This window comes from Erpetoichthys calabaricus, chromosome 1 (assembly GCF_900747795.2).
Source record: "Erpetoichthys calabaricus chromosome 1, fErpCal1.3, whole genome shotgun sequence".
Taxonomy (NCBI): Eukaryota; Metazoa; Chordata; class Cladistia; order Polypteriformes; family Polypteridae; genus Erpetoichthys; species Erpetoichthys calabaricus.
This window is the reverse complement of record NC_041394.2, coordinates 171649531-171669003: the sequence shown is the minus strand read 5'-3', so window position 1 is coordinate 171669003 and position 19473 is coordinate 171649531. Positions and strand designations below refer to the sequence as shown.

General features: G+C 38.5%; 1 protein-coding gene and 1 long non-coding RNA gene across 2 annotated transcripts in view; one reads left to right on the top strand and one right to left on the bottom strand.

The window, feature by feature from the left end:
* Positions 1–8800, top strand: part of ewsr1a (EWS RNA-binding protein 1a) — a 210266-nt gene extending 201466 nt beyond the window's left edge. The window contains exon 18 of the mRNA XM_051932005.1: positions 8069–8800. Coding sequence (XP_051787965.1) covers positions 8069–8108 — 40 coding nt within the window. The 3' untranslated portion in view covers positions 8109–8800. The remainder of the gene's footprint in view (positions 1–8068) is intronic.
* LOC127529207 (uncharacterized) overlaps positions 1–19473 on the bottom strand; it is a 232028-nt gene that overhangs the window by 210988 nt on the left and 1567 nt on the right. The window lies entirely within an intron of this gene.

The window sequence follows — 19473 nt, the reverse complement described above, 5'->3', positions numbered from 1 at the left end:
AGCCAGTATTTAAACCTTTTATGTTACTTTATACTTTTATTTTACACAATGTTGAAAAATTAATAAGAAAGCTACATATTTTGGCAGCTGCTGCTTTCATTTTCAATGAAATGAAAAAAGCTCTCCAAGAGAAAACGTCAATGAAGAAGAAACAGTTTGCACTATCTAAAAATCAGAAACCATCATTTATAAAAGTTTGCTGCAGATGACTTAACTGAAAATAAATGAATAGTTCCTATGTGTATAATACATATTTATCTATTTTACTTATGCCTTTATTCCACCAACTTACAACATCTGAGGTACAATTTGTTACATTACTTTTGTTTTTTGCAGCACAGGCAGGTGAAGTCACTTCCTCAGGGTCACACAGTGGTGTCAGTACCAGGATTTGAACTGACAAGCTCCGGGTTTGCTGAAATATTACTGACGAAAGAAAAAAAATGAAAACGGGCAAATACGGCTATGCATACAAATGTCCATCCGTCCATTATCCAACCTGCTATATCCTAAATACAGGAGCCAATAAGTAGATATGTATATATACAGTATATATGTATATATATAATATATGTATATATGTGTATATATATATATATATATATATATATATATATATATATATATATATATATATATATATATATATATATATGTGAATGTATGTATGTATATATGTATGTCATATATATATATACATATAGCAAAATACCCACGCTTTGCAGCGGAGAAGTAGTGTGTTAAAGAGGTTATGTAACCATATATATACATAAACATATATACATATATATACATATCTACATATACACATATCTACATATACATATATATACATATACACATCCACATATACATATACATATACAAATTTACATATCTACATATATATATAGATATAAATATAGACATACATATATACATACATACATTCACATATATATATATATATATATATATATATATCTATACTAATAAAAGGCAAAGCCCTCACTGACTGACTGACTGACTGATTCACTCATCACTAATTCTCCAACTTCCCGTGTAGGTAGAAGGCTGAAATTTGGCAGGCTCATTCCTTACAGCTTACTTACAAAAGTTAGGCAGGTTTCATTTCGAAATTCTATGCGTAATGGTCATAACTGGAACCTGTTTTTTGTCCTTATTCTCTAATGGAGGAGGCGGAGTCACGTATCACGTCATCACATATTACGCCTCCTACGTGATCACGTGAAGTGAAAACAAGGAAGAGATTTACAGCACGAGTCAGACGCGGGAACGAAGGTAAATGACGTTAATTGTTGAGTGTCTTTTAATACTGTGTAACCATACATATTAACACATGTGCAATTAAACGTGTGCATTTACAGGGTGATTTCTCAGGCTTAAAAGCTCGCCTTTTATTAAAAAGGTAAATGCTGTTTTCATTCTGAAGGGCACAAACCACGTTAGATTTCATGCTCAAGAGTAAGCTCAGCACACAGCTTGGTCATATTGCAACCGGAATGGTGAACTGACAATATGGTATACAAAGAGATCCTTAAGAAATAATTGTTGATTCATTTTCCCTCAGTTTAAAAAGGTTTACTTTTCTTCTTAATAAAATTTTTAAAGCGGTACTTCGCCGCTGCAAAGCGCGAGTATTTTGATATATATCAAAATATATCGCGTCATCACGCCTCCCATGTAAGCACGTGAACTGACCCGCTGCCGTTTGCAATGCCATATTCGCGAGATACAAGTTTAATGACAAGACACGAGGTATAAACGACAGTTTGGATCACTTTGGGACAGAGTTAAAATTGCTGTGGCCAGAAACTTTTAAGTGCCGGATCTTAGCTAACATTAAATAAACCCGTGGACATCGCAACATCACACAAGACAGCGGCTCACGTGAAGTGACTGAACGCAGCAGGAGTGATCACTTCAACGAATCAAACCTATTCAAAAAACACATTTCACAATTGATAAGGTACGAAAACAATAGATAGATAGATAGATACTTTATTAATCCCAATGGGAAATTCACACTATGAAACTGATTGTGGATTTCCGTACAGCCACTGAAACTTTGTGACGGCACGAGGCTTCAGGTGACGTGTCTGCAAAAGAACCTCATTCAGGCAACTATTTTTACTGGCGGTGGCTCAGGGGAGAGAGTTTTTATTCCTCGCATCCCCGTTATACCCTCTGATCTCCAATTTCAATTCAAACGCCTCCAATTTACACTAAGGCTCTGCTTAGCAATGACAATTAATAAGTCTCCGTTGTTGAGTGTCTTTTAATACTGTGTAAGCATAGATATTAACACATGTGCAATTAAACGTGTGCATTTACGGGGTGATTTCTCAGGCTTAAAAGCTCGCCTTTTATTAAAAAGGTGAATGCAAACTGTTTTCATTCTGAAGGGCACAAACCACGTTAGATTTCATGCTCAAGAGTAAGCTCAGCACACATATTGGTCATATTAGAACCGGAAGGGCGAACTGACAACATGGTATACAAAGAGATCCTTAAGATTTAATTATTGATTCATTTTCCCTCAGTTTAAAAAGGTTTACTTTTCTTCTTAATAAAAATTTTAAAGCAGTACTTCGCCACTGCCAAGCGCGGGTATTTTGATATATATCAAAATATATCGCGTCATCACGCCTCCAAAGTAAGCACGTGAACTGACCCGCTGCCGTTTGCAATGCCATATTCGCGATATACAAGTTTAATGAGAAGACACCAGGTATAAACGACAGTTTGGATCACTTTGTGACACAGTTAAAATTGCTGTAGCGAGAAACTTTTAACTGCCGGGTCTTATCTAACATTAAATAAACCCCTGGACATCGCAACATCACACAAGAGATCGGCTCACGTGAAGTGACTGAACGCAGCAGGAGTGATCACTTGCATGAATCAAACCTATTCAAAAAACACATTACCTAATTGCTAACGTGCGAAAACAATATGAAACCGATTGTGGATTTGCGTACAGCCACTGAAACTTTGTGACGGCACGAGACTTCTGGTCACGTGTCTGCAAAAGAACCTCATTCAGGCAACTATTTTTACTGGCGGTGGCTCATGGGAGAGAGTTTTTATTCCTCGCATCCCCGTTATACCCTCTGATCTCCCATTTCAATTCAAACACCTCCAATTTCCACTAAGGCTCTGTTTCGCAATGACAATTAACCCCTTCACCGCCCTCTGCCGGATATATCCGGCACCGCTGTTTTAATGCTAGCGCCATACTGCCGGAATTATCCGGCACATTTGCCTGTGGTTATATGAATGCCTGGCAAGTAGTATAACTGACGGTTTGGCGTGGGTATTATTACTACGTTGTATTTCGACAAGTCTGTGGTTGTTTTGGCCGGTCATGTGACGTGATTCGCATGTAACAGCTGTGAATATGGCGAAACGTAAACTGACTTCAAGTGAGGCTTTGCAGGCGATTTTGGACAGTTCTGATCATGATTGTAGCAGTTCTGAAGAAGATTTTAGTGACAGTGATGAGCAGCAACGTGCGCTGCATGATATTGTGAATGAAGACGCATCGGATGACGGCGCTGAGTGGGTGTATCCCCAGCATCTCAGCTGGGCTGCTGCCCGTGGTGAACTACCTTTTCTGCATTCGTTTGAGGGAACGTGTGGCTTTACTGTTGATGTAAACAATTACACTGCTGAGCAGTTTTATGAGCTGTTTGTGTCACCTGATTTGATTAGACATTTTGTTCATCAGACAAATCTGTATGCAGCACAGTTTATTGAGAAAAATCCCAATTTACCTCCACATTCCCGTGTTCGTGCTTGGTTTGACACTGATGAAAACGAAATGAAAAAATTCATTGGGATTTTGATGTTGATGGGAATAATCAGAAAACCAGATATTGAGATGTACTGGTCTACAGATCCTATGTATGCAACACCTATTTTTGCAGCTGTCATGACACGTAACCGATTCTCTTTGCTGCTGAAATTCTTTCATTTGAATGACAACAGAAACGAGCCAGATAAGAAAGATCCAAACCGCGACCACTTGTTCAAGCTACGTCCTTTGATTGATCATTTATTTGAAGCATTTCAGTTGCCCTACATGCCAGGACCGTCAGTTGCAGTTGATGAAAGTTTATTGTCGTGGAAGGGCCGCTTACAGTTTCGACAGTATCTACCATTGAAAAGGGCACGGTTTGGTATCAAGATGTTTTGCTTAGCTGAGAATTCAGGTTACATTTATAGATTTCGTGTATACACTGGCAACTTGCACAACATTTAGTGGTCAATACTGCTTGAATAAATGTAAAAAATGTAAAAAAAATGTAAAAAAGTAAAAAAACAAAAATTGTTCAGATTTCGCCTGGCTTGGGGAATATTTAGGGAGTTGGCGGTTAAAGGGTTAATAAGTCTCAGGGACAGACCCTACAAAAGGTTGACATTCATTTGAAACATATATATATATATATATATATATATATATATATATATATATATATATATATATATGTCAATGTATGTATGTATATATGTATGTCTAGATATATGTAGATATGTATATATATGTGTGTGTATGTATGTATATATGTATATGTGTGTATATGTATGTGTATATATATATATATGTGTGATATGTGTGTGTGTATATATATATATATATATATATTTGTATATATATGTAGATGTGTGTATATGTATATATGTATATATATATATATATATATGTATGTATGTATATATATATATGTATATGTGTATGTATATATATATATATATGTGTATATATGTATATGTATATATATGTATGTGTATATGTATATGTATATATATATGTATGTGTATATGTATATATATATGTATGTGTATATATATATACATACACATATATACATACACATATATATATATGTATATGTATATATATATATGTATGTGTATATGTATATATGTGTATGTGTATATGTATATATGTGTATGTGTATATATATATATGTGTATGTGTATATATGTATATTTATATGTATGTGTATATGTATATGTATATATATATATATATATATATATATGTATGTGTATATGTATATGTTGCAATAGTTTACTGTCAAATAAATGCAAAGAGTACACGACACGTGTTTCGCCCTGATTCTGGGCTCATCAGGTGTACACACTCCACTGCACTCCCTCTCGGGAATCGAACCTCGGACGTCAGCGTCAGAGGCGATGCCCCTAACGTTGCGCCACGGCGTGTGGTTCGTTTATTTGACAGCATGTAGATCGGGGTAATTACATTCACGGCATTCGAAGTCTGTGTCACAATCTGTTAGTGTGGGTGGTTACCTACCAGGTAACGCTTTGTGGTTGGCCAGCAATCTGCTAACATCCGCCACGGTGCCCTCAGTTTGTGAAGAGCAGATCATAGAATGGTTGCAATAGTTTACTGTCAAATAAATGCAAAGAGTACACAACACGTGTTTCGCCCTCATTCTGGGCTCATCAGGTGTACACACTCCACTGCACTCCCTCTCGGGAATCGAACCTCGGACGTCAGCGTCAGAGGCGATGCCCCTAACGTTGCGCCACAGCGTGTGGTTCGTTTATTTGACAGCATGTAGATCGGGGTAATTACATTCACGGCATTCGAAGTCTGTGTCACAATCTGTTAGTGTGGGTGGTTACCTACCAGGTATATATATATATATATGTATATATGTATATATATATATGTATATTTATATGTATATATGTATATATATATATATATGTATATTTATATGTATATATATATATATGTATATTTATATGTATATATATATATATGTATATTTATATGTATATATATATATATGTATATTTATATGTATATGTATATATATATATGTATATTTATATGTATATGTATATATATATATATGTATATTTATATGTATATGTATATATATGTATGTATGTATATATGTATGTATATATGTATGTTTATATATGTATGTGTATATATGTATGTATATATATGTATGTATATGTATGTATATATATATATGTATATATATGTGTATGTATATATATGTATGTATATGTATGTATGTATGTATATATATGTATATATATGTATATGTATATATGTATATATATATGTGTATATATGTATATGTACAGTGTATATCAATGATGGAGAATTATTCTCTACAGAAGTGCTGTGTCTATGAACACCAATCTTCAAGCTGCTGTTTTTGCCTGTCCTGGCCCTTCGGATAGTTTAGTATAGTTTACATCTAAGGGATTTAATTCTTTTGTGGCTTTGGATTTTTTTTTGGGGTTACAAAATCATGCCACCACCAAAAAATGTTTGGAAAAAAACACTGCTCCACCCACACCCTTGCTCCCGGCACACTAAAAAAAGTCACCATACAGTAGTTGCTATCTCGCTTAAAAACTGACACCATGCATTAATTGGATGGTTCTGTTGTGTCCTTTGCATAAATTAGTGAATATACTGCAAACTGGAGTAATGGGTAGGGATGATCATTACACTTCTATTTTGTAGAATTGTGTTATATTAGGGTAGTCAGCACTGTAAGCTGGCTGGCAGACTGGCAAGTTAAACATATAGGTACTAGAGAGTTATTTTGGTTTTAGTGCCACTCGAAGATAACACGTGTAGCACTCAAGTGAAACATTAAATGGGGGAAAAACAAAAGTGTAATGTTTACCTTAGCAACTTTTCTCTAGCATTGCACCAGGACTGCTGTAAACTCGCCCTCCATAACCCCTTTCCCTCGACTCCCCTGAAGCTATGTCAGTATGAATAAATTAAGAAAATGAACACCAGTGCTGTTTTGACATGTGGTATATTGTTGTGAACCTAGTAATATGAAATGTTAAACTTTGAAATGAAAATTTTATTTAATAAAATTTTTCAATGTAGTATAGAAATGTGGTACTGGATATGTATGCAAGTCTTTAGGTACACACTTTTTTGTATTTTGTATGTATTTTTTATGAAAGAAAGAAAAATAAAAAAACTCAGCCACTGGGGATGCACAAACCAGTGTGTTTCTTCGTGCTGGTCCCAAGCCTGGATAAACGGGGAAGGGTTACGTCAGGAAGGGCATCTGGTGTAAAATTTTGCCAGATCAACATGCGGACAACAAGACAGATTTCCATACCAGATCGATCGAGTCCCGGGTTGACAATGACCGCCACCAGTACTGTTAGCCAACAGGGTGCTGGCGGAAATTAGGCTTCTGTTGGCTGAAGAAGGAGAAGAAGAAGGGGGAGAGGTGTCCGGAGGCAGGAGGAGAGGAGGAAGATAAAAAGAGTGGAACTAAAGCATATGACAGGGTGCCCCGAGAGGAGCTGTTGTATTGTATGAGAAAGTCGGGAGTGGCAGAGAAGTACGTAAGAGTTATACAAGATATGTACGAGGGTAGTGTGATAGCGGTGAGGTCTGCAGTAGGAGTTAAAGATGCTAAGATTTGCACTGGGTGTGACAATGATGGACAGGATTAGAAATGAGTACATTAGAGGGTCAGCTCAAATTGGATGGTTGGGAGACAAAGTCAGAGAGGCGAGACTGCGTTGGTTTGGACATGTGCAGAGGAGAGATGCTGAGTATATTGGGAGAAGGATGCTAAGGATAGAGCTTCCAGCGAAGAGGGAAAGAGGAAGGCCTAAGAGAAGGTTTATGGATGTGGTGAGAGAAGACATGCAGGTGATGGGTGTAACAGAACAAGGTTCAGAGGACAGAAAGATATGGAAGAAGATGATCTGCTGTGGCGACCCCTAATGAGAGCAGCCGAAGAAGAAGATGAAAGAAAGAAAAAAAAAAAAAAATACATGAAAATGCCAGACAACCAAAGCACTGCCTAATGTGATGACCTCGTTGCCAGTGCTGGATACAACAATACTTAACAGTAGACTGCTTCCCTAGTATTTAAATCCCTGTCATATTTAATGGTATTATATTTTGCTACAGTTGAAGTCCTTTTCTTTAAATGTCTGTTAAAAGTAATGGTAACTAGCACAGTGTTTAGATTGTTTTGCCTTCAACAGCATGTGAATTAACTCTTATCTGAATTTTTCATTCTAGGGGAGATCATCGTCAAGATCGTCGTGATAGACCTTATTGAAAACCATCTTCAGGGATTCTAATTAACGCAAGATTTATTTTTTAAAGAATACATTTTAAATTATTCATATTTATATAGTTACCATTAAATCATTAGATTGCAACTTATTTTCATTGCTGCTGGTAGCAAAATCATCTAATAGCTTTACCAGGTACTTTGTTGTTTTATTTCAAGGTATAAGTCAAATAAGTGATTGATTAATAACTGAGGAATATATGCTTAATTTGTGTGTGTAAAAAATTGAGGAACGTGTGATGTTAATTTTGAACACTTTTTTTTTTATTACTATTATTGTTTTTTCATGCATTTTCCTTAACTTTAGAAATCTAAATTTCCTTTTTGAGGAACAAAATTAAAAAATATCTTTCAAAGTTTAAGTTTGTGGTGTCATATTTAATGTTTGTTAGAATTTACTATGCACTTAATGTTTTTACTTTATGCTGGATTGTTCCTGCAACTGCAATAATTATTTAAGCGTTGATATTTAATAAATGTACTTTGTCTATGCTAGTGACAGATATACAGTAAGGGTGCCAGTAAAGTGGCTATGTTAATGTAAATTGGTGTCGGTTTAATTCAGGGGAAAACCTTTTGTTGTGGTTAATTGGGTAAAATATGAAATTTTTTGTATGGTTTTGCAGTTGGCATTGTAGATTATAAAGACAGTGTAATAAAACACTTTTTACTTTCAATCAGTAATCTACATGTTTTCCTTATTGAATAGTTTTCATTTTTTGTGGTCATTGTATAGTTCTGGCCAAAAGTTCCTCACTATACAGAGGAGAACACAGAATTACAGTGTCTTCTGGGTTCTGCAAATGTGGATAAAATGAGTTTTAACACCTAATTCTTGGTTAGCTGTCATCACTGAAAGGTACAATCAAAATCTTCACTAAATAGTGGCTTAAGAAGTAAAATTATGAAAGCAGGCATAAAATTCAAATCAACAGGCAGCTGCCATGCTGAGCTTGAGGATTTGCAGCAGTTCTGCTGAGACTAATGTTCTTAAATATTAATAAAACAAAAAAAAAAAGCCAGATTTTAAAGATTTTCTTTAAATTGTCTCACATAGTCTTTAGATAAGTATAATTTGAACTGTTCTTTAATTTTTGCTATAAAGTAGTCCTGTAGTTATTGACTAGAGCTGCAGATTCATAACCTTTGTGATACGCGAGTAACTCGCGGATGATACTTGAAGTAACACACAAAAACCTGAGAATAAATGGCCCTTAAAAAGAAACCATAGTGGCTGAACTGGTGTGTCTGTTTGTTTTTGCTTTAACTCCTACACTCTGCTGCACTCCATCTCACCATGCTCCTACTGCAAGCCTTCAGTCCAGTTTTACCCATCCCATCTCATTCTTTTGTGCCACCGCCTGCACCAATCTGAAGTCTCCCTCTGCTTGACGTAACCTCAGCCTCTCGCTCCTCGCCTCTTTGAGTCGATTCATGCCAGCACACCACTCATCAAAACTGAGGAATGTTTGTGAAAAAGAACATCTCAATTGGTTAGTACTGTGTTTCTCACCCTTTCCACTCCTCAATGCACAGTACTGTTTATGTTTCTCTCAGGTTCAGTCTGCCATCATTACAGTATTTTTAGATTTGCTAAATGTGTTGTACTATAATATTTAAAAGAATATACAGTGAAGAACAAAGGTGAATGATAAAAATTATTAATATAAATCTGTGTAAACTTTCATTTTAGTGTTTAATAATATTTGACAGTGGAATGATTTTCATTTAGACCACTTTCCCAACCAGTAGGCCATAGCGGCATTGCAGTTGGGCCACAGCAAACCCTGGACCAAACCTCGACCCCCACCCTCACCACTCAGATGATTGCATTTGACCCACAGTAGCAACATTGCTGGTGGACCATTGCCAACCTCAGATGAAATACAAACCACTGGTCTGATGGTCATGTTCAGTTCACAGCAGCAGCATCACGGCTGATCCTGGATGATCTCCCCAACCTCTTCTCTGACCATCGTGCTCAACTCTGTGGTAGACACAACTTGAGCAAAGACAGGCAGGAGGAAGTTTAACTCATATACCTCAATCTTTATAACACAGCAATGTAACAAAGCGTGCAAGTGTTTAAACTAGGAAGTGCATCAGCTTATGTTACATTTCATATCTTTTATGCAAAATAATCTCCGCCATTTGGTTCTTCCTACCATTACCTAATGTCCAAGCCCACCATTACTTAATGCTCATCACCTAAGTGAAACTGGCCATCATTACTTCTTACCTTGTTCTGGTGTCTGAGACTTATCGATTGATTCTCACCATTTAAATTGGAATTGGGAGGACCCACACATAAGATACTGGGATGCTTAAATGAATAGTTGCTTACTGCACGAGCATCCTTCAGGACTCAAGTTTTAACCAGCTGCATCCATAAGACAACGGCACTTCATTTTCTAATAAAACACAATATCCTTGGCTTATCACCTCATGCTACTGTTCAGACAGGCAGGCAGAGGCCAAGCTACTAGAAGTAAAAGAAAGTGCCTTGAGCTGATAAGCTATTTGGAAGAAATAGGCACAAGCTTTTCATATTTAACTCTAACATGACCTCAAAGCAAGCTATTACAACACATTTTGTTTTAACTTGATTGAGAATGCATTGATCTTTACATTTAAATTTTCTATACAAGCAGCTTATCCATTTACAAAATGTTAATCAATTGGGCTAATTCACCAAGGAGGAAAAGCATTGAAAATTCATCCGACACCCGATCATACAGGACTGAAACCCTGCTTGATTCTTAAAGGGGGGTACCACCACACTCCCTTTGTTCAAACGATCACGCTGAACTCACAGACACCTGTTCCAAAACGCCCATACAACCCACCAACCTCCCCACCGGTAGGTTGTGACAACATAAAGATTGGGAAACACTGTTTTAGGCAAAGTTGTCCATGTTCCCAAACCTTCATACTTCCTTAAGTAAATACAGTAACAGGGAGACCCATTGAAACTGAACTGTGCAGCCAAAAGGCAAGTCTAAGCCTTCACATTTTTGTACCTAAAGTAGTATGTAACTTGTGAATATTCTGAATTCCATCCATCCATTTTCCAATCCGCTGAATCCAAACACAGGGTCACGGGGGTCTGCTGGAGCCAATCCCAGCCAACTCTGTGCACAAGGCAGTCCTGTTGGAGGCCACTGATGTGTCTGGACATTTAGAGCCGAGCTTTGTATCACTAACATTCCTGCTGAATACACAAATTGTTTTTGACAAGCGTTCACAGCCGTCAGCTGTGTCGTTATTTTCTCTGTTTTATATTCAGTATATATTGGTGTGGTGGCCCGGTGCAGGTGCACAGAATGCACATGCCTAAGGCCGGCCCTGCTGCCAGGCTGCTGCAGCCTAGCACTTCAGTTGCGATGTTGCAGCTCATTAACTTTGGACAAGGCTCATGGCTATACTAGCAGATGACGTTCCTGGTACCGTAATGCCATGGGAAAACGCGCTTTTGTCAGAAGGTAGAAGTAAGAAAAGTCAATAAGTAACGCCGAAGATGCAGAATGATTCAGTCACAGAGGATAGTAATCATTTTGTACAAGTTTAGTGCTAACTAGGATCTGTCATGAGGGCCGGGGGCCGCGTGTTTGACATGCCTGCTTTAGGAGATGCAATTCAAAAACATGTACAAATGAACTTTTAATATTGTATCAAAACAAATACTAATTAATCAAATTAAGTCATTAAGTGCTTGTGATGAATGGTGAAAGAGTTTTTCTCTTCCTGGGTCTCAGTCCCAAAGATTTCTGGAATCAAAGCATTTGTCCAGTTGATGTATGTGTATATGTACAGATAGGGGTCTGTCCATTGTTTCAAGGCCAGTAGGTCTTGTTGGTTGTTAATCACAGCATGTAAAATTATAGACTAATCAGGTTGTTGATGGCTGAGTGAGTTTTCAACAAAAATCTTCAAGAAGTAAAGCAATAACAATGAAAGTAATTGGGGTGGGGATGGTGGAACAATAAGCAGACTTTTTGAATGTGTTGGACACAAGAATATTCTGCCTCAGTGTATGGAATTTACTTTTGTTGTGTATACCACTGCTTAAGCCACCAAGTAGTATGTTTTTCTCTGCAGGACCTGAAATTCTCTTTTTTTTTATTTTTTATATATACATGTTTTTGCTATTGTCTTTAAACAACTGAACGGAAGGGGCTAGTTATATTGATTTGCATATTCAAATAGACAAAATTATGGGAGGAGTTGGGGTGGGGCTGTAGGCACGTGCATGCACGTTAAAATTCACATTGACTGAGATTTATAAAGGGAAATTGCATAGAACTTTGCTTACACACAGTTTTTATGCATCTTAATTTTTTTTGTACGTACGCTTATTTCTAATTTTGTCTGTATGCCATATTTTAGTGTTATACACAAGACCCCTAATGTTTACCAAAATAATTGGTAGCTTATTCCATGTGTCTTGGGTTCTCTGTATGAATATTTGTGTGAAATTTATCCTTAAGTTTCCAACTGTGTCCCTGTTTTCTTGATGAACTCATTTTAAAATGACAGCCTCGATCCACTGTACTAATTCCCTTCATAATCTTAAACACTTCAATCATCTCTCCTCTTGATCTTCTTTTGCTTAAGCTGAAAAGGCTCCACACTTTTAATCTTTCCTCATCATTTATCCCCTGTAGTCCTGGAATCAGCCTCGAACCCGTGACCTGTTGATTATGAGTCAGCAGTTCTTACCGCTGCACTACCAAAGCAGTCGTGACACCGAAGTACACTAACCCAATTTCTTTTTCTTCGGTTATAGTCTTGAATAAAAGTGCACTTGTTTTGTTGTACCTTTTATGAAAGTGCTTATTTGATATTTGGACTTCAGTCTTCACACATTATACAATTCATGTCAAAATTTTGTTGTTTATACTAAAACATGAAAAAAGTTTGTCTTTTAGGTATGTGTTCAACATTTCTGTCATGCTACACTTACATAGATCTTTGTAGACACGGCGCACACATGAAATGCATGTGTTACAAATAACGCCTATACAGCTCTAGGTACTACCTCACTCCCTTATAAACAAGGCTTGAGCTGGGAGAGTTTGTTGCCATTTCTGTGGTGGTGGGAGGATGGGATAGTGGACAGCTTGCGCTTATTGACATATTTACAAAACAAAACATGCTGATGTAGAGGGGCGAAGGGATTTAAAGTGGGCCGGGTTTACGTGTTTTCTCGTAGACTTTGGTAATTCTAGTGTTAAAAGGATTTGCCCTGCAGTTTAAAAAACAGTCACTGATTACTATGAAAAACTCCTGCTCTTGTGCTCCACTATTTCCAAAGATATCCCAGTTAATATTCGGGTAGTTAAAGTCTGCCAAACCCCCCCAACCCCCGCCCCTCCCATCTAATATCCCCTTGTAAACTTACCTTATTAATATTACTAAAAACGTGTGTTGAAATTATTGTCTGCATTGGGTGGTCTATAGTACACTCCTAAAATAAGGCCTCTTTCCCTAAGGCTTTCTAGGTGAAGCCACGTGTCCACACTAAGATGGGGCAGACATAAACAGCATCACCCCCTTCTCAGTTCTGTCCTTCCTAAAAAGTGTGTATCCCTCTATATTACACTCATCCCTATTGTAATATTCCAATAACCAGTCGGAATAATTCCAAAGTTTTGAATTTATTTCAGACTTATTTGAAACAACAGGTGTTACATATAGTTGTTCCTACAAATCCTGAATTGATACCCCGGAACCTTTCTGCACCAACCCACCGGGTCCCTTGCTGCCTGGTTTGCCTGTTTGTCTGTATGATCGATAATCCAACACCTCCCCCCTTAAACTGACCCTACTGTCTCAGTAATACTGAATTGAAAAAGAAATTAATAATAATGACCAAGAACAATGATAGTATTAATAATAATGATCATTTATCCACTTATTGTGCTCTATTTATTATACTGGCTTTGCTAACCCTCTATAGAAATAAAATAATCCCATTTATGTTCCAAAGTAATCTTTTAAGTAAGCTGGTGTTTTCTTCACTCGAACAGGTTATCTTTGGAATGCTGGAACTGTCTCTGGCCTGTCTGTGTCCTCTAACTATGGGCCACTGGACCCTTCTACAAGTTTTGGCATAGTTAAATAGTTTGGGTTTAATTGCTGGGCTGTCTTCTGCCTGTTCTGTTCTCTGACCATCATCTGCCAAAGGGACCAAGAAATTATCTTGTTACGCTGCCTGCAGTGCACCAGGTTGGTCATAGCCGGGACGGATATAGTCTTGCTGTCGTTTAACCACCTGCCCATTTTTTGTCTCCACTCTCCAAGAAATACTTGACCACTGCCCCATGCAGCCAACGTTACCCTGATGTCTGGAAATTACGAATATAAACGGGCTGTCCCACTGAGGGTGTCCTCTCCTTTCCATGACTGTCAAGGTGCCTCTTCATTTTCACTTGCTTCTCTGCCACTCTTTCCCTCAGTGTCAGACTAACTATGTCCAAATGTGGCTGTAGTTGCCGCCTCATTAATAACTCACCAGGGGATAAGCATCTGGTCATCTGTGGTGTTGTCCTATAGCGTAACAGGAACCGTGCCAATCTAGTTTCAAGTGTCCCCCTTCTTTAACTGTCCAGACTGCTCTTTCTGCCAGGCCATTTGATGCTGGGTGATAAGGGGCTGATGTTACATGTCTAATACCATTCATTTAAAAAAAAAAATAGTTAATTTCAGCACTGACAAAACTGCTTCCATTGTCCGTGACTACAACTCTTGGTAAGCCATGCATGGCAAAAATGCTTTGAAACTTTTCCATGGTGGCAAATGATGTAATGGATTACATTGGGTGGGCCTCTGTCCATTTTGAATGTGCATTTACACGTATCAACAGCATCTTACCCATCAGTGGTCCACAAAAATCCATATGAAGACGAGCCCATGGTTGTTTGGGCCACTCCCATGGATGAAGTGGGGGCCCCCACAGATGAAACCTGATTTTCTTGACATCTGACACATTCCTGGACTGCTAGCTCTTATTTCTTTATCCATATTTGGCCACCAGAGGTAACTGCAAGCCATTGCTTTCATACAGTTGATGCCTGGGTGTGCTTCATGTTGTTCTTTTTATTCATGTCTTTCAACCCTGTGGAGGTATTACAACCTGGCTCCCGCAGAGTATGCAGCCATCCACCACACTCAGCTCTGCTTTCCTGTGAACATACGGTTGCCAAGTTAGCTCAGCAGGTTTATTTGGCCAGTTCCAAAGGAGCACCCATTGATACACCACTGTCAATACAGGGTCTCGTCATGTCCAAGTCTTAATCTGGTTTGCACCGACAGGAGTGTTGTCCATGTGCTCCAACAGCCTGATGCCCTCATCAGTTTGTGGGGTTTCTTCACTCTCTCCACCTTGTTGCAGAAAACTCAAAGCATTAGCATGTCATATTCCTTCTTTTTACATTAAAGAATATTCATAAGAAGCTAGAGTCAATACAGTGTTGAATGCGTGCTGCTGCCAACTATGGGACCCCCTTCTGTTCCCCAAACAGTCCTAGCAAGGACTTGTGATCTGTCACAATTACAAATAGTTTGCCAAAAAGGTACTGTTGGAACTTATTCAGGCCAAAGATTATGGCTACTGCTTCTTTTTCAAGTTGTGAATAACCCTTCTCAACTTTAGTCAGCATACGGGACATATAACCAATGGGTCTTTCTGTTCCATCTTCCTACCTCTGAGATAGGACTGCTCCCACCCCATAAGGTGAAGTGTCACAAGACAAGGACAGTTCCCTCCCCTCATCAAAATTAACTAATAAGTGGTCAGACTGTAATGTTTCTTTGACTTTCTGAAAAGCCATCTCTTCCACGGCTGTCCAATGCCACAGAGTTTCCTTGTGCAACGTGGTAGCCATATTTGGTAAAAATCTATGATAGTAATTAAGTAACCCCAAAAATGCTTTAACACTAGAATTACCAGAGTCTACGAAAAAAACTTGTAGATCCGGCCCACCTTAAATCGCTTCTTAAATCCGTTCACACCTCTCCGCCAGCGTCTTTTGTCCTCTAAATGTGCTGATAAAAGACAAGCTGCCAGCAGCCGGCTATTCCATCCCCCCTCCGACTTAGAATGTGAACGCACTTTTCCCAGCTCATGCCTTGATTGATTGTCTGGGAGTGAACTGGAGTTTTAGAGTTGAAATAATATGATCGTTATTTGGAACACACGCATTCCATGTGTGTACCGTTTCTACAGTAATCTGTGTAAACACATTATTAAAACAGAAACTTTTTCATATTTTAGTAATAAATGTTACAAAATGGGGCGGCACGGTGGCGCAGTGGTAGTTCGCTTCCCGGGTCCTCCCTGCGTGGAGTTTGCATGTTCTCCCCGTGTCTGCGTGGGTTTCCTCCGGGCGCTCTGGTTTCCTCCCACAGTCCGAAGACATGCAGGTTAGGTGGATTGGTGATTCTAAATTGGCCCTAGTGTGTGCTTGGTGTGTTTGTGTGTGTCCTGCGGTGGGTTGGCACCCTGCCCGGGATTGGTTCCCTGCCTTGTGCCCTGTGTTGGCTGGGATTAGCTCCAGCAGACCCCCGTGACCCTGTGTTCGGATTCAGCAGGTTGGACAATGGATGGATGGATGTTACAAAATGTAGGCATAAACTATAGAATGTGTAAAGCCCGAGTTCCTAAGATCAAATAAACACTTCCACAAAAGCTTCACACACCTTATAACAGCTTCCGTGGCGTAGCGCGCTAAGATTTGCCTCTCAGACCGAGTAGCTTTTCTCTGCCTCACAAACATGAGTTCAATTCCCCGCTGGGGATAAAGTGTTACTTCCTTTTTTTTCTTTTTAACCTCAAACGGACATAAAATTTGTAAATTGGTATGCACTGTCAGTTAATGAGATCGTTATATTTTCATGTGGGATGCTCCTTTTAAAATATTTTTTTAACAATTGAGACTGCAATTAACATGAACAACTGACCTTATAACTTATTTTTTTCAAGATCCATAACACACAGACAGACAGAGCACTGCGTAATACAGAGACAGACAGGCAGAGATATATAAATAAACAGGGAAGGCACATGTACTGAAAGAAAAAAAAAATCAACGTGTGTTGTTCCTGCAGCACTGAATAAGCTCACGCGCTCTAACATCACCCCTCACCCGATCTGGCTCTCTAAGTAACAGCATAAGTACAGACGCAAACCAAGTGTAATCAAGAGTCCTGGTTCGATCCCCACTCACTCCTATATTTGCCGTTTTCAGTAGTAAGCTGCTCTTTTTGTTAATATTATACAGTACACACATGCACTTGATTTGCGTCTGTACTTGTGCTGTTACTTAGAGAATCAGATCGGGGGGAGGGGTGATGTTAAGAGCGGGTGAGCTTATTCAGTGCTTTTTCTTTCAGTACATGTGCCTTCCCTGTTTGTTTGTATATCTCTGCCTGTCTGTCTCTGTATTACGCAGTGCTCTGTCTGTCTGTGTGTTATGGATCTTGAAAAAAATAAGTTATAAGGACAGTTGTTCATGTTAATTGCAGTCTCAATTGTTAAAAAAATATTTTAAAAGGAGCATCCCACATGAAAATATAACGATCTCATTAACTGACAGTGCATACCAATTTACAAATTTTATGTCCGTTTGAGGTTAAAAAGAAAAAAAGAAGTAACACTTTATCCCCAGCGGGGAATTGAACTCATGTTTGTGAGGCAGAGAAAAGCTACTCGATCTGAGAGGCAAATCTTAGCGCGCTACGCCACAGAAGCTGTTGTATGGCGTGTGAAGCTTTTATGAAAGTGTTTATTTGATCTTAGGAACTCGGGCTTTACACATTCTATAGTTTATGCCTACATTTTGTAACATTTATTACTAAAATATGAAAAACTTTCTGTTTTAACAATGTGTTTACACAGATTACTGTAGAAACGGTACATACATGGAATGCGTGTGTTCCAAATAACGATCGTATTATTTCAACTCTAAAACTCCAGTTCACTCCCAGACAATCAATCAAGGCATGAGCTGGGAAAAGTGCGTTCACGTTCTAAGTCGGAGGGGGGATGGAATAGCCGGCTGCTGGCAGCTTGTCTTTTATCAGCACATTTAGAGGACAAAAGACGCTGGCGGAGAGGTGTGAACGGATTTAAGAAGCGATTTAAGGTGGGCCGGATCTACGAGTGTTTTCGTAGACTCTGGTAATTCTAGTGTTAATCTGTATCTGATTACTAGGTTGTGGTGCTTCCTTAATGGCTGCTATTTTATCTGGCATGGGGTGTATGCCGTGGTGATCAACTTTATATCCCAGGTTAACAACTTCAGGTGCCATGACATTTGTTTTTACATACCCTGCTGAAACTAAGTTTGCCAGCACTTCAGGGTGTTTAAAATGACATTTATTGTTCTTTCCTGTAATCAAAATATCATCAATTCATACCCCCACCTGAGGTATGCCTTGTAGAGTATTTTATTTAGTAAGCTGAAATATCCCAGGAATGGATGACGCTCCATATGGGAGTCGAGTATACTGAAACAGCCCTTTGTGTGTATTAATTGTGGTGGACTTGAGGGACCCTGGTTCTAGCACTAATTGTTGATAGGCCTGGGAGATGTCGAATTTCTTAAATTAGGCCAATAAGTCCTCTATTTTGGGAATTGTATAATTATTCAGTCTGGAAACTTTGTTCTCAACAGATGCAAATTGTTCTATCAGCCTTTACTACAGGTACTATCGGCGCAGCCCACTCTGAAAAACATACAGGTTCTAGAATATCCTCACTCTGAGGTCTGTCATTCTTTTTCCACTTTGGCTTTCAAACTGTATGGCAATGGGACAGGCTTTGAAGAATCTAGGCTGAACCTCCCCATCCACATAAATCTTTGCCCCTGTCCATCCTTGAATACAGTTCTGTGTCTTTCCAACACTGACTCCAAAGTCACGGGGTCAAAGTGTAGTCTGTATATTCACACCACTTAAGTTTAATCTCTCTCAACCAATCTTTGCCCATGAGATTTGCCCCATTACCTCTCACAATCAACAGAGGCAATTTCTTCTGCTGTTCTTTGAATTTAACTTGAGCCCATAGTCTGCCTAACACAGGTACAATATCTCCAGTATATGTCTGTAATGACACACCAGCTTCCTGCAGTTCGACAGTGCCCAATCATTTGTACGCCTCTTCACTCAGTATGGTGACCGATGTCAATTTCCATTTCAGTGTTTGCTCATTTATTTCTAGTGTGACTTTATATGGTGAAACTTTGTTGCTTGTTAGTTGGTGCAGTGTGAATGCCTTTTCATCTTCACTTTATTTCTTCTCATCGTCCAGAAAATTAGCTGTATTATCCTTTTTTGTCAACTTATTTTC